Below are 13,783 nucleotides of genomic sequence, written 5' to 3'. Positions count from 1 at the left end.
CCTCTCGAAGTAGCTGTCTCACCGAGTACTATATGCCTGCTATGCAAACACACCACATCTGCGAGCAGTTTGAAAATCTCTGGCGTTTTGCACGCCACCCACAGCAAGGGGTATCGTATGCTTCAAACTTCCATCCTGATACCATTTTAACGCGAAAGTTTTATGCCGGGATACACCAACATTTTACCGACGTCATATCTGTCACGGCAATGATGCTAGAACGAACACAGGAGAACCCGCAGAAAACGTTTTATTGACGCGGATGGTGGTGCCGTCCAGGAGAGGGGAAGCGAAGTAGTGCATCATGACACTAACGAGTGCCGACAGTTGGCGCCTCGGTCGGGTAGCGCAAGCTGCGTCGCTGTTCAGCGCGATGGCGCCGCAAAAAAGGCAACGACGCCGAGAGGCGAATACCATGGCCGTGACTGATTTGGTGCGAAGAGAAACGCCAGCGGGAAGCTGAATGCTTTCGTGCGTTCATGGTCCAAGCTACGAACTCTGCCTCTCACGTTCCACAAGCTGAGCTCGTCGCAATGCAACCGTCTGCCGTACACGCCACGAAGCAGGACCTAAGTGGCCTAACCTTTGCCGAAGCGATCTGCCAGGAGGACGTCGCTCTCCAATCACACTCACACGACAGCCGCCGACCCGCAAATTATAGTCCTTTCGCTCCAGATTTCGCTGCGCATTTCCCTTTTGTGTTTTACTGATTCCTATGACAGAGGAGTCAACCAGTTTTTTTATTATATAAAGAGTTCGAAATTGACCATTCCAGTCTTTATTATCTGCTGCAGTAATTCCTCCACATAAAATACAAGCAGCTAAAGCACGCAATAATATCCGACAACTCATCCTGATATCATTGCGTGTGCTAAAATTGCTAAAAAAACGAGCCACCCACACCAGACAACAACGCAGTTTCCTCGGAGGTGCTGTTCGAGCTTAAAACGGTCACGTCACTTAGAATCGCTCGGGATAGTCACCCTGCAGCTGGGAACCAAAGGCACATACATCAAAGCAATTCCCACTAAACGCTTCCTACATTGCGATGGGACGTGTCAAAGTACATAAAAACTAAAAATAAACACGCAAAAACAAGTAATGTCCCCAATAGCCTTCGGCAGAGCCATAGTTAGTGGTCACAGACTATCATAGGGATGAATTTTTCACGCGGGACACGGTTCACTCTTTCACGTCTTCTAGCTTGAGGTAGCGCCTGATGGCACGCCAGGAGTCCGCATTCAAGTCGCACAGCTGTACACGGCCGTCTTTACGCCTGTAGCAAGTCGCTCGTTTTCGCACGACACCTGTGATGCGCAGGAAATCGTGCACGCTTTCGATGCTTCTGAGCCTACGTCGAATCATGACGGTCGCCGACGCCGCGTCCACAGACTCGAGTTCGACGATTTCTTCGAGCAACGCTGGATGGCAGGAGACCTGTTCCAGGGCTTCGGCGCAATACCTGGAATGAATGCAGATAAACGTTTTATTTACATCAAGGCTATGATGCCTAAACTTTACAACTATGTAGGGCAGTTGTAAATTGGGCGAGTTGGTAGGTGTTCATGCTTAATCACAGCGCGAAAGACAGGACAGGCGCTGTTATTGAAAACCCGCCATTAACATTTATACCGAAGGCAAACAACGCCACACGTGTGAAATTAGCATAAAAAAAAACAAAGAAAAGCAGAAAAACGAAAAAAAAAGAGAACATGACTTATTTGTCGTTATCCATGAACTGGACCCCTTTATCAGTAAGCACCACTGAAGGGTGGCCCACGACTTTTCGCCCCTCTTGCTAATGTGACAGGTTTCAACTATATCTTGGCGTAAATGCTTCGGGTGCTTGGTAACAATATCAGTTTCCTCAAACACCGGCTGACAGCAGCACGTGTGGCAGTGTGAGGGCAAAGGCGGTCGCGGACGTTTGTCGAAGGAGAGCGCATGCTCTCGCAATCTAACATTCGCACACCGGCCAATCTGGCCTATGTATGGCGCGCCACACGAAAGAGGGACTTTGTACGTGACGCTGGTTTGGCAGTCCACATACCTGTGCTCATGGTTTCTGCCACACCATCAGTGCGCCACCTTTGAACCGTCCACTGAACGACTGAATCGACTCCCCTCTCCTTTCATCCTTTTCACCCCCCCTCCCCCTCCCTCCTTTTCTTGCGCTGTAAAAGTGGGTGTGCTGGGCCTTTCGGTATGGGCCTTTGGCCTTTCCAGCACACCCCAGCCCTCCTGGGTTGAAATAAAGTATTGTTATTGTTGTTATGGTTTCTGCCACACCACAGGACAGCGCCTGTCCTGTGGTTATTCTTCTATCTGTCCCGTCTTTCGCGCTGTCATTAAGTATGAACTTTACACGTATGTGTAGCGTGTTTAACTAAAACTAAGACCTTGCCAAATGAATAGTTCCTGCTTCGAAAACGTCACCCTTTCAGGAAGAGTACTGAATATCCTTGTAGCCCGGTCATTCTAGCCCAGAAAATCGCACAAGGATGACCCCGGTACACTTTATTTCTGGCGGATTAGCCTAGAAAACGGTATGAAGATGATCGGCATAATTTTTATATTAAGCCCAACAGGACAACTGGTCGGTTTTAGCAATTTCGGGCAAAAGATATAATACTTGTAGTTATTGCTTTCTGTCACAGTGCCCTTACGTTTCGTCGAGTGAAACGCTAGCGTATAATTGTGAAGAATTCTGTGGGGAATGATATCCTCAAACTTTTTCGCATATACCCACAAGGGGGGATTGGCCAAGGCTAAATCATTTGTTTAAATTCTTGAGGATCTCAAAACACTAATTTATTTCCGGAAAGAGAGAGGCCCTAAAATGAAACTTCGTCATGATTCGAAGGGTACTAATTAATTCTGTATATCTCGTTCATTTTCAGTGGACATCTTATTCATCGTTTTCACCATCTGCGTTGGAATGAACCCCGCGAGGGTGGTGGTAACTTTGTCACAACAACGAGGACATCATCAGTATGGAGTTCAGGACAATTTTGATTTTTGCTTTGGCCTGAACCTCCTGAGGAAACTCTGGTCAAAATTTCGTGCTTTTCAATGTATAATTTTGTCTCATAACCACCGTGAAACGGCTATTCGCGAGTTCTAGGCTATTCCCGAAAATACAAAAAAAAACATAATTTGGATCGGATCAGCAGCGGCGTATTGCTTTTGCTTTGGCCTCTATTTTCTACTGCGCAACCGTAAGCTCGCCCTAAGGCTTTCTTTTCCCGCGAACAAATTCATGTAACCGGTTTCCGTACTGAGTCTGAGAAGATTTGGAAAGAATAACATCTTTTCACCCTAAGTATTCCCACGATTTAAGAGAGAGAGAGAGAGAGAGAGAGAGAGAGAGAGAGAGAGAGAGAGAGAGAGAGAGAGAGAATAACTTTTTAATGAAGACCAGCGATGTTAGCCGAGCCGCCGGGCTGGCTTGCTACGCTAGATGAGAGAAGAAAAACACAAAAGAAGAGAAAAACATGTGAAAACAAAAAGATGTCATTTGATGCGCCCAAAATTTTCAATTACAAAACTCTGTTCAGTTCTGTGCTACGAAGAAACTCCAAGAGAGCTTTGATTGCACGTGCAGCCTGACTGGGACCCGACCAAGGACCCAAAACAGCCCTCAGCTCAAGTCTTGCACCATGCTGCCTGCACAAAGATAATGAGTTTGTGTTTCCACGGTGTACTTTGGACACTCTCATATAACATGATGAATGTCTTCTCGAGAGCCACATCTGCAACAAAGAGGTGAAGATGCCTGCTGGATTTTAGTTACCCTATGTGCATCACCAACACCTCAACAATGCTTGACTGAAATGACATATACAACTTACCTGTCCCGTCTAGCACCAGTCGCATAGAGGGCAGCCCGTTTCACCAGGGCAGCATCTCGTCTCGCCGTATCCCAGAGCATGAACCAGTCTCCAGCCGCGCCTCGGTTGACTGTGCTAGCGAGGCTGACGCTGAGAAGGTTGTACTTCCCCTTGGAAGCAGCTGCCAAGCCTCGAACGAACGCGCTGCCCACAGCTGGAGAGTTGACGTTTAGGCGGACACTGCGGACGCTGCAGCTGGACGCGACTGCGTCCGCTAAAAGAACAGCTCCTCTTTCATCCATGTACTCGGGAATCACGTGAAGTTCTCGTATGCTCTTGTTACGGGACAGCGAGCCGAAGACGATGCCCCAGCACTTGTGCGTTTCAAACGGCACGTCATGGTGGAATACGAGACCGAGGCCTAGCCTCTTGAGCGTCACAGTTGCACGTATGTAGCTGGCTATGAGTGAACTTAGTGTCTCGTCAAAGTCCCCTGGTTCAATCAACAGTTCAGCCGCCGTTACGTGACTAAAGGAAGACAATTGCGACACGACTTTCTCGACATGAGGTGTTGGGTGCAACGGCCAAGGCATGCAACATATAAAGATTTCTGAAAATCCTTTACACTCTATCTTGACATCACTCTTGTAAACGTAGTACCGTCCAAAAGAGACCTTTTTATCTATTTTCCCTGCTTTCACGTGCTTGTAAAGCCTTGCCAAGTCAGCGCTGCTAACATCGCTTGCATCAATGTTTACCTTCTTTAGGTTGACTTTTGACTGGAGCGCCTGAAGAAAACCTTTCCACGTGGCTGGTTTCCAGAATTCAAAAGGCAGAGTCGCTTCACACAGAGCTTCGTTTTCAGCCAGCGCAACAAGCCAGCCATCGTATAACTCTTCATATTTAACAGTGCGATCTAGCCAAAATGCGAGCATATGGAGACAGCGTAAAACCCCTTTTTTCGCAAGTACACTCGACATGAGGAGAGCACACTGGGAGTCGACTGCGAAGCCAGACAAGTTCACAACCGAGATGGTCCGGTTTTCCAACAATCCTTTAAGGATCCACTTCAAAGAAGACTCCTCCGGTTCGTAACCGCCGAATATGCTCAACTTTTTTAATGTGTCGGAATTTTTCAAGTACCTCACGAACTTCGAGCGGAACACAGGCGAGGCTTCACTCAGGAGGGACTCGTGGAACGACAGCTCCTTAAGAGTCGAGCTCCCGCTGAGCCCTTTGAGGAACGACTGCGCCCCCTTCCTCTCCGCGCGCAATTTAAAAATCATGAGAACTTTCAACGACGTGGTCGTTCGCAGCAAGTCAGACAGTGCGGGCCAAAAGTTTTCCGGACACTCTCCATCTGTCGTGCACTCGAGCTCCACCAGCTGCGACAGCAACGGCATGACGCAGCAAAAATAATCCAGGCTCGAATAGCCGTCCAACGTGAACTTGAGAACCCGAATGGACGACCCGCCCTCGACGTCACACAGAAGGTCAACGTCCGGAATCCCTAAACTACCGCCTGCGATGTCTAGACTTGCCACACATCTATGGTCCCGGAGAAGACAGCAGACGAGGGCGAACGCAGCGTATGCCAGTTCTGCACTGGCCTGTGGTAGGCGTGGCTCGTCGAAGCCAACGAGGGTCAGCTGGTCGCAAGCTTCCGAGGACTCCCGTAGCTGCAAACGCAGCTGGCAGAGCAACTCGTTCCAAGCCGAAAGGTGTCGAAAAATGTGGCAGGGTCGGCCCTCACCCTTGGTGCAGGGCTGGCAGTAGTCGACGGCGGCGCCTGTGTAGGGGCCCCTCAGAATTGGCCGGGCAATGGAAAACATGCTCTCTGTTGACGCCTTGCCACGTGCTCCTGGTAAATCCTCAGCCGGTGTGGCGGACGTTGCCATGGGTTGCCTGCGTAGATGTGCATGTCGTCATTTTATTGAACAGACTACTTCAGAATTCAGTACGTACGTTCACGGGTGATGCATGGCTTGGCGGGGTAGTCGGTATTTCATCTTGCAAAAGGAGAATTCTAAACCGCAAGAAGATAAGGACCCCAGGATGGAAGAGTACACGAGCTCTGAACTACAAGTGATTTTTATCCCAGTAAGAATTACAAATAAACGTCACGATAGGTAATAAAATGGCTTACAACGCTGCTCCAAAATCAGCCGTATTCAGTGTTGAGCCTGTCATAATTCTTTGTTCTTTTGTCTTTGTGATCTGCAACGTGATTTGCAACGCCCCCTTTTACAAAACATTTCGCAGGTTCAGATTTTGGGCTTTTACGCGCTGTTACGAATCACCCAGCAACACGTGTTTTTCCGCATCAGCGACCACGTGGGAATCGACCATGTGCGCCCACGTGTCGGTGAATCGTACTTTCGTGTCTCGACATGCCGGGTCAGTCACCTCGCTTGGCAACGTGATTCCGGCAGCTGCCTGCGCCACACCCTTCAGGCACCTGCGCGTCGCCTTGACCTTCCCGGCTCAGACGTTTCGCTATCGGCACGATCAGCAGTTGATAGCGCGACCCCGGCACCTTTCAAGGACACTCTCTCCCCCCCTCTCGCACGCCATGTGGGACGAAGCCATGGGTGACTCACCAACTATGAACAGAGTGTGTGCGTGTCTGTGATTTCGTGGCGTGTTACTCTTGGGGGCGTTTTTTGGGTATAAATAGAGGCAGCACAAACGTTGAAATTCATTCCTGTCGGAGCAGCGAATCCATGCGGTCGCTCTGCTCGTGTCCTGTATTGTAACCTCGCCCGTCAGGGCATTGTATGTTTTTTTTGGCTTCGGCTCACCTCTCGCCATGAAGTAAACAGTTACGTTACCCTACTGCTCTGGACTTCTTCACGGCTGCAACACCGGCTGGCCGCTCGCACCATACACGCTACCCATCGTATGTTGGAGGCCACGGAGAAAGGATCGGGTGCCCCCGCCCGGTCGCAACAACTGGTTGGCAGCGGTGGGATGACAACTTCACCTGGAGCCAGCAGTGCGAGACCCAACACCACGGACGTCAAGGCGGCTTCGGACTTCGCAGAATTCACGGCGGTCAAGGGTGAGTGCGGGACTTTTCTTCACTGAGTTTTACCAGGCTTCTGAGGATAGCTGGTAGGGCGTCTGTTTTTGTCGCGTGGGTTATTCGCGCAAAACAATTTTGGAGCAGTGGGAAAGCAGTACTCTAGACCGGCCATGAATTTGAAGGCGTTGAAAAAACCGCAGTTGTTGGAGCTTGCAAAAGAGTTGCGCTTGGATGTTACAGACGCGCTGAGAAAGCCAGAGCTGATACAGGCTATACTCGCTGTTGGGGCTGACGATGACGAGCTGTCCGAGTGCATTGAGACGATCAATGACAGGGAGACCGCTAAACGTCAGGCTGCAGAGGCTGTGCGCCAGCGTCAGGAACGCGAGGAAAGAAAGCGCGAAGAGGAACGCGAGCAAAGAAAGCGCGAAGAGGAACGCGAGCAAAGAAAGCGCGAAGAGGAACGCGAGGAAAGAAAGCGAGAACAGGAACGCGAAGATAGAAAGCGAGAACAGGAGCGACAGCATGAGCTGGAAATGAAGCGTCTAGACGTCGAGGCGTCTCGAACTAGACGTCAGAGTGGCAGCAGCGTGCAGTCTGCGGCGACTGAGCGACCTACGTTGCGAATGTGTGACCTAATGCGACCCTACAAGGTAGGAGAAGACATTGGTCTTTTTTTGGTCAACTTCGAGCGTACGTGTGAGAGGGCCCAGTTTAGCCGAGACTCATGGCCGCAAAAGCTGCTTACGCTTTTGCCAGGTGAGGCATCCGACGTGATGGCCCGCTTGCCAAAGGAGGAGGCGGAGGACTACCAAAAAGTCAAGTCGAGCCTCCTGCGTAAGTACAGGCTGTCAGCAGAGGCGTTTCGCCAGAAGTTCCGGGAAGCCGAGAAAGCTAGAGGCGAGTCGTACTCGGAGTTCGCCTACAAGCTGAAGGCAAATATGGAAGAGTGGCTCAAAGAGGCAGAAGCTTTCGGAGAGCATGACAAGGTAGTTGAGTGCTTCGGTCTTGAGCAGTTTTACCGCCGTCTACCCGAGAACCTGAGACTCTGGGTGCAAGATAGGCCAGGGGTAAGTACTGTGGATCAGGCAGCTCAGCTAGCCGACGAGTTCGTCGCACGTCGAGGTGCGCAGGGGCCGAAAGACGGCCAAAAAGAGTTCAGGCCGAGGCCTGATAAGCCAGGGCCGAAAGGCAGAGCTCCCCGGGATGACGGTGGGGCAAGCGAAGTCGTTCTCGTGGATAGAGAAACTGGCCACGATAACGAAGATAGAGCAGCAGACGCTGCGGAGCAGCGCAGAAAGAAAGCTTTCGAAGCGCGCAGACAGGCTGCGTGTTACAACTGCGGCGAGACGGGACATTTCGCTGCCAGTTGTAAGAAAGGAAAACTCGTCTTTCACGTACTAGACCAGAGTGAGGACAGCAGGCAGTTTCTAGAGCCGTACGTACGGGAGCTAGTCGTCAATGGTAAACCGTGCCGAGTTCTTCGTGACTCCGCGGCGACGGTAGACATGGTCCACCCTTCGTACGTTGAACAGGATCAGCTAACAGGGCAGTGTGTTTGGGTGAAGCCAGCCGTAGGTGCACGAAACGTTCGTCTGCCGATTGCTAAGGTCAGCATCGGAGGTCCGTTTGGTGAACTTGTGACGCAGGCAGCAGTATCCCCACAACTACTTCCGGAGTACAAGTACCTATTCTCGAACAGGTCGGATCAGCTGTTAAGGGAAAAGGGGTACAATTTTGAGAAACTGCCGAGGAAAGAACCAGCTGGGCTCGCTGCGAAGAGCCCGAGTAACGATGGGGTCGCCACCTCTGTGAGGAATGGCGAAACTCAGACCGAAAGCGATGATTGGGCATTTCCAGAGGCTCGCGACGGAGGGCAGCGTAAGTACACTGTGTGTAAAGCCCCTACGCTGAGCGGAGATGTTTCGTCGCCATGTTCAAAGTGCGCCATATCACGGGAGACCATGAAAACGGCTGTCGAGCCGAACGCGCGCAGTTCGCGGGCAACTGAGCCGTCTTTTGAGACAGGGCAGCCTAGTTGTAGTGTAGTTCTGGCAGTAAGGAAGGTGAACGGAAACACGCTTCAGTCTTCGCGTGCCAAGGCTGTCGCTGAAAGCGTGAGGGACGACGAGGTAGTGACTGTTGGGAACTGCAAGGTGTCTAATGGGCTTGTCGTGCCCATTTCACTACCACCTAAGGCTCCCGATAATAGCTCAACATCGGCTGAGTTAGTTGAGGTTCCGGTGTCGCTTGTGGCTGAACCGAAGTCGGGAACCGACCAGCCTAGAGAAGTGAACGTAAACGCGTTCCGAGGTTCGCTTGCCGAACGCGTTCGCAAAAAGGCGAGCAACGAGGAGGTAGCAAAAACTTCAGCGCGTAATTGTGGCGCGTGTTTCAGTGCGAGCAAAGCCGTGAGCTCGCATCGCGTCGAGGGAACGCCGCCTAGAAGCAATGCGCGCATAACGTACGAACGGGGGAAAGTCCCGCTCGCTCCTCCGCGCGCTCGACCTTTGTCGAACAAGACGACCGGTGTCATGTCACGTGGTCACAGCAGCGTTGAGAGAACGGCTGCAACTAAAGTGCGGTACAGAAAGGGAAAGGCTCAAGGCATTGACGAGAGCTCAAATCGCGGCTCTCGGCGCGAGAAGTGGCCTGTTGACGCCTGACTTTCTCAAATTTCTTTGTTTTTCCTGAAGCAGGTTTCGCCCTTTACGATTACGTTTTTTTTTTTTGTGTGGGACATTTCCAATCACGCGAAATGTCACCTTTCAGGTTTGTGCACTTGTCTAAAGTACTGCTGGGCTAAAATATAACTAGTGTAGTTAGTTATTAGCGTATTTTTTCGCATCTAAAAGCCTGGTAGATCTTCAGTGGGGATTTGTCTTCGCACTGGCCGGCGATGCGGTTGTGTCTTGCTGTGTTGTTCTGTTGCTTGCCTGACCAATCCAGAGACGTTCTTGGGGAGCCACTTCTCGTCCAGTGATCAGCCCTGTGAAGCTCCAGCACGGTGTCGTACAGCCCAGGCCTGGAGTCGAGCGTCTGCTGAGCACTTCCCTGCGAAAGCATCCCTCCGGACAACGGTTGAAGACCCTTATCCATCGGGATCTCGGACCCCCGGCGGAGAAGCTGTTACGAATCACCCAGCAACACGTGTTTTTCCGCATCAGCGACCACGTGGGAATCGACCATGTGCGCCCACGTGTCGGTGAATCGTACTTTCGTGTCTCGACATGCCGGGTCAGTCACCTCGCTTGGCAACGTGATTCCGGCAGCTGCCTGCGCCACACCCATCAGGCACCTGCGCGTCGCCTTGACCTTCCCGGCTCAGACGTTTCGCTATCGGCACGATCAGCAGTTGATAGCGCGACCCCGGCACCTTTCAAGGACACTCTCTCCCCCCCTCTCGCACGCCATGTGGGACGAAGCCATGGGTGACTCACCAACTATGAACAGAGTGTGTGCGTGTCTGTGATTTCGTGGCGTGTTACTCTTGGGGGCGTTTTTTGGGTATAAATAGAGGCAGCACAAACGTTGAAATTCATTCCTGTCGGAGCAGCGAATCCATGCGGTCGCTCTGCTCGTGTCCTGTATTGTAACCTCGCCCGTCAGGGCATTGTATGTTTTTTTTGGCTTCGGCTCACCTCTCGCCATGAAGTAAACAGTTACGTTACCCTACTGCTCTGGACTTCTTCACGGCTGCAACACCGGCTGGCCGCTCGCACCATACACGCTACCCATCGTATGTTGGAGGCCACGGAGAAAGGATCGGGTGCCCCCGCCCGGTCGCAACAGCGCTAAAGCTACACCTGTGTGATGAGACAAGCCGTAGGGGTTGGCTGCGGAATAATTCAGACCACCTGGGGATCTTCAACGTTATCCGAAATCAGTTGTCAGAGGTACAGATAGATTATAGGCGGTGGCTTTGGTGAGACGAATGTCGAGGCATTTTTCGGCAAAGTATTACTAGAGATATAGGCGAAAGTCATCCCTCAAGAACCTACAATACACAGTAGTTCGAAAGGACGGCCAAGATAAAATTTTCCGCAGGGAACGCTAAATCAAACATAATGTGCAGGCGTGTTGGAAACTGTGGGGAAAGGAGGCGAACCAGAAGCAAACAATAAAAGAAAGGTTTCGGGCACGTGGTTTGGGATCCACGCACGCGCAATGGCAAGCTATCTCGAACACAGCCGCTATCAGCAGATGTCGCCAGCATGCTCCGAAGCCGCGCGCTCGCTTGCCCTTGACAAGCCTGGCGCGCGCTGTATACGGGGGAGATGGCCGCCGTCGAGCAGATTTAATCTGCATTTTGCCTTACAGCTGAGACATCGTATGTCTGAATGAAATGAAAAAAAAAATTGGCCGCGTATCTGCTTCTTTCGTTGCAAATGTCGTCAAAAGACGATAGTCTTCGTAGACATTTGACAAGGAAATGCCCCCCTTTGCTTTCCCGCTCACCTCTCATGCTGTTCCTGTTCTGTCGCGCTCATGCCAAGGTAAACACTCTAAAGGTTTGCTTAAAGCGATTTGAATTTACCGCGTTCCACTGCTACAGGCCGGGTTCCTCGACGCCAGCGCTGCAGTACGGCGGAGACGCGCGTAAATCGAGGCGGCAGACTTAATGGGTTTATAGAGCCGCGCGGCCGTGCGCCACGTGCGTTCCAAGCAGAACGTGGAACCTAGCCAGTGGAACCTTTCGTTGCTGTTGCCACGTGATTTCTCATATGCCGCCAGGAGATGGCGCGGCCAACAGCAGGAGGTGGTTTTCTGCAGTAGATGCATAATATCATTTACTATCGAAAAACCAAGCATCCATGAATTTTTTAATAAAGGAACGCTGTAAATATCATTTGTGTACTAATTTCCTGTCTTATATTTGCGTAATGTCTGGTTGTTGTTCAACAAAGTTGACAAGTATGAACACATAAACCGGTCTTAGACGTTTACATTTGGCTGTGAGTATGTAAGACTATTGCACAGTATCCATTTTACTTTGGCCATTGTGGCTGAATCCAGTCACAGACAGACAGACGGACAGACGGACAGACAGACAGACAGACAGAGACAGACCAAAATTTCTGAGTTTAAGCAGCCCAAGAAAGACTATCGTCTTTAATATGCGTGAACTCGCATACCATACTCCGTGTTGACCCCGACAACCACATTCCCCTCCCGGATAAAAAATCGTCTGCGCATCCTACGCATATAGGAGTATCCTACGCATACGTGGACCATCCTTCCTACTGCCGCAGGGGTCTCAACGCTGAAGAATCGCAAACTCGGCGCAGGATACAAACCAACACATATATGCACAAATCTAGATGAGCGAAGATGTTTGGTAGAAAGCGTCCGACGCTAACTTACAACTGTGCTAAAATCGGGAAAACACCCATTCTTCTACGCAACCTCGTCCTATCCAAGAATATGCTCACGGGTGAACAATTAAAACAGTACATATTCCTGTTGTATCGATTATGGCAGGCTGCCCTGTCCAGAGTGTCAACTCAAGATCACCGTGAGCAAATTCTAGTGTCCTGGACTTCGGGTTCAACACTTCGGAGCTACCATCTCTTGGTCCCCCATTTTTCAAACTTTCAATAAATCGTACTCAACAACGGTCTTTTCCTTTCTGTGTCTCATAAGAAACCAAACGTGCAGTCAGGATACGAATAAACACTTTTAAACAGTGGCACGCTCGCCTTATCGCTCAAACGGGTCAACACCCCGCAGCCGGAACTTTTCACGCCCACATCTTTAAGCCACACAAGGGTGCCTATGCCTCGCCTGTGCCGTGGTGATTAAAAACAGTTGCACCCAGCCTATATCCCTCGTAACTGAAATTCAGTGCTTGGAAAGCATAAATGCTAAATGCGGCAACTCCGTCCCACAACGTTTCTTCGACGCCGAAGTAATGCTATCGCGTCATGCATCTTAAGACTTAACCGTAGATGTAACCTGCAACTTTTGTTGTGTGCCCTTTTTTTGTTATCACGGGTATTGCGAGGGGATAGGAACACGTGCCTCGCCATTTCTTGATAATGTATTGCCAATAGTCTCACTAACAGATTTTCGTCCATTGAACTGCCATTTAGTGCATGATTAATACTACTGTCACGAAAACGAATTCCTGCAGGCAAACTCAACAGCGCGTGCATTTTGCCAGCAAGCAACGCGAGCCAGAAAATGACTCAAAAAAAAGGGAAATTAGTAAGCGTCGCAGCCGAAAGAATGCGAAGGTGCTACATTTCCCTCCGCGACAGCTGTTAATGATTCCAGCGCAATTTACAACAAACACAGTAAAAATCGGTAACGGCCGTTCGCTGCGCCCCAATTCACTGCAAAGCACGGAATCGGAAATCTAACAAGAAAGCCACGATTGTCGAATATGCGACAATTAATTGCTTACCTTGCGCCTTCAAAACCGGGAAAATTCCTGTGGGATACCTGACGTCAGGGAAGAGAACTCGACATAATGTCGCACCGCCAAAGTTATAAGAGTGGCGCAAACTGAGCCCAACAAAGCGCATAGAACAGCGAAGTGATGAACTCTGCTGTGCTGCTGCACACTGTGGGAGTGTATCACGTGACTAGCTAGAGCCAAGCCTTGGCCAAGCCACTAGAGAAGTTGGCTGTGGCAGTGGCTACAACAGAAATGGAAACCGAAATTTTGAGCTTCTTTTTTAATTGTTTCTAAGGCACTGCGATTCAAGATTTCAAGATTTATTTATTTTTCCCGATTTGTGGGGGGGGGTAGAGGGAAAACGCTGCATGCGCAGCTTCTCGGACTCCCGGCCCTTACAGTGCAAAGAGGAAGCATTGACAAGCGACAATACACGCACAATTGCTGAACTGAGAATACAAAAGTGATACGCATGCGTCACAAGCGCAGATATCAGAATAGTAATTGCCGTGTACAACCAAAAAAAAA

The 13,783-nt window shown here is 50.4% G+C and overlaps 1 protein-coding gene across 1 annotated transcript; it reads right to left on the bottom strand.

The window, feature by feature from the left end:
* Positions 1-746: 746 nt before the first annotated feature.
* Positions 747-13,448, bottom strand: LOC144138152 (uncharacterized). Its single transcript, XM_077670290.1, has 3 exons — positions 13,262-13,448; positions 3,852-5,735; positions 747-1,462 (listed from the first exon to the last, which is right to left on the bottom strand). Exons 2-3 carry the CDS (start codon positions 5,726-5,728, stop codon positions 1,183-1,185), a joined length of 2,157 nt encoding a protein of 718 aa, XP_077526416.1. The 5' UTR covers positions 5,729-5,735; positions 13,262-13,448; the 3' UTR covers positions 747-1,182.
* Positions 13,449-13,783: the final 335 nt, after the last annotated feature.

This window comes from Haemaphysalis longicornis, unplaced genomic scaffold, assembly GCF_048455015.1.
Source record: "Haemaphysalis longicornis isolate Haplotype H1 unplaced genomic scaffold, Haemaphysalis longicornis Haplotype H1 scaffold_5, whole genome shotgun sequence".
Classification (NCBI taxonomy): Eukaryota; Metazoa; Arthropoda; class Arachnida; order Ixodida; family Ixodidae; genus Haemaphysalis; species Haemaphysalis longicornis.
The sequence above is the reverse complement of the archived record's forward strand: the minus strand, read 5'-3'. Positions and strand labels throughout refer to the sequence as shown.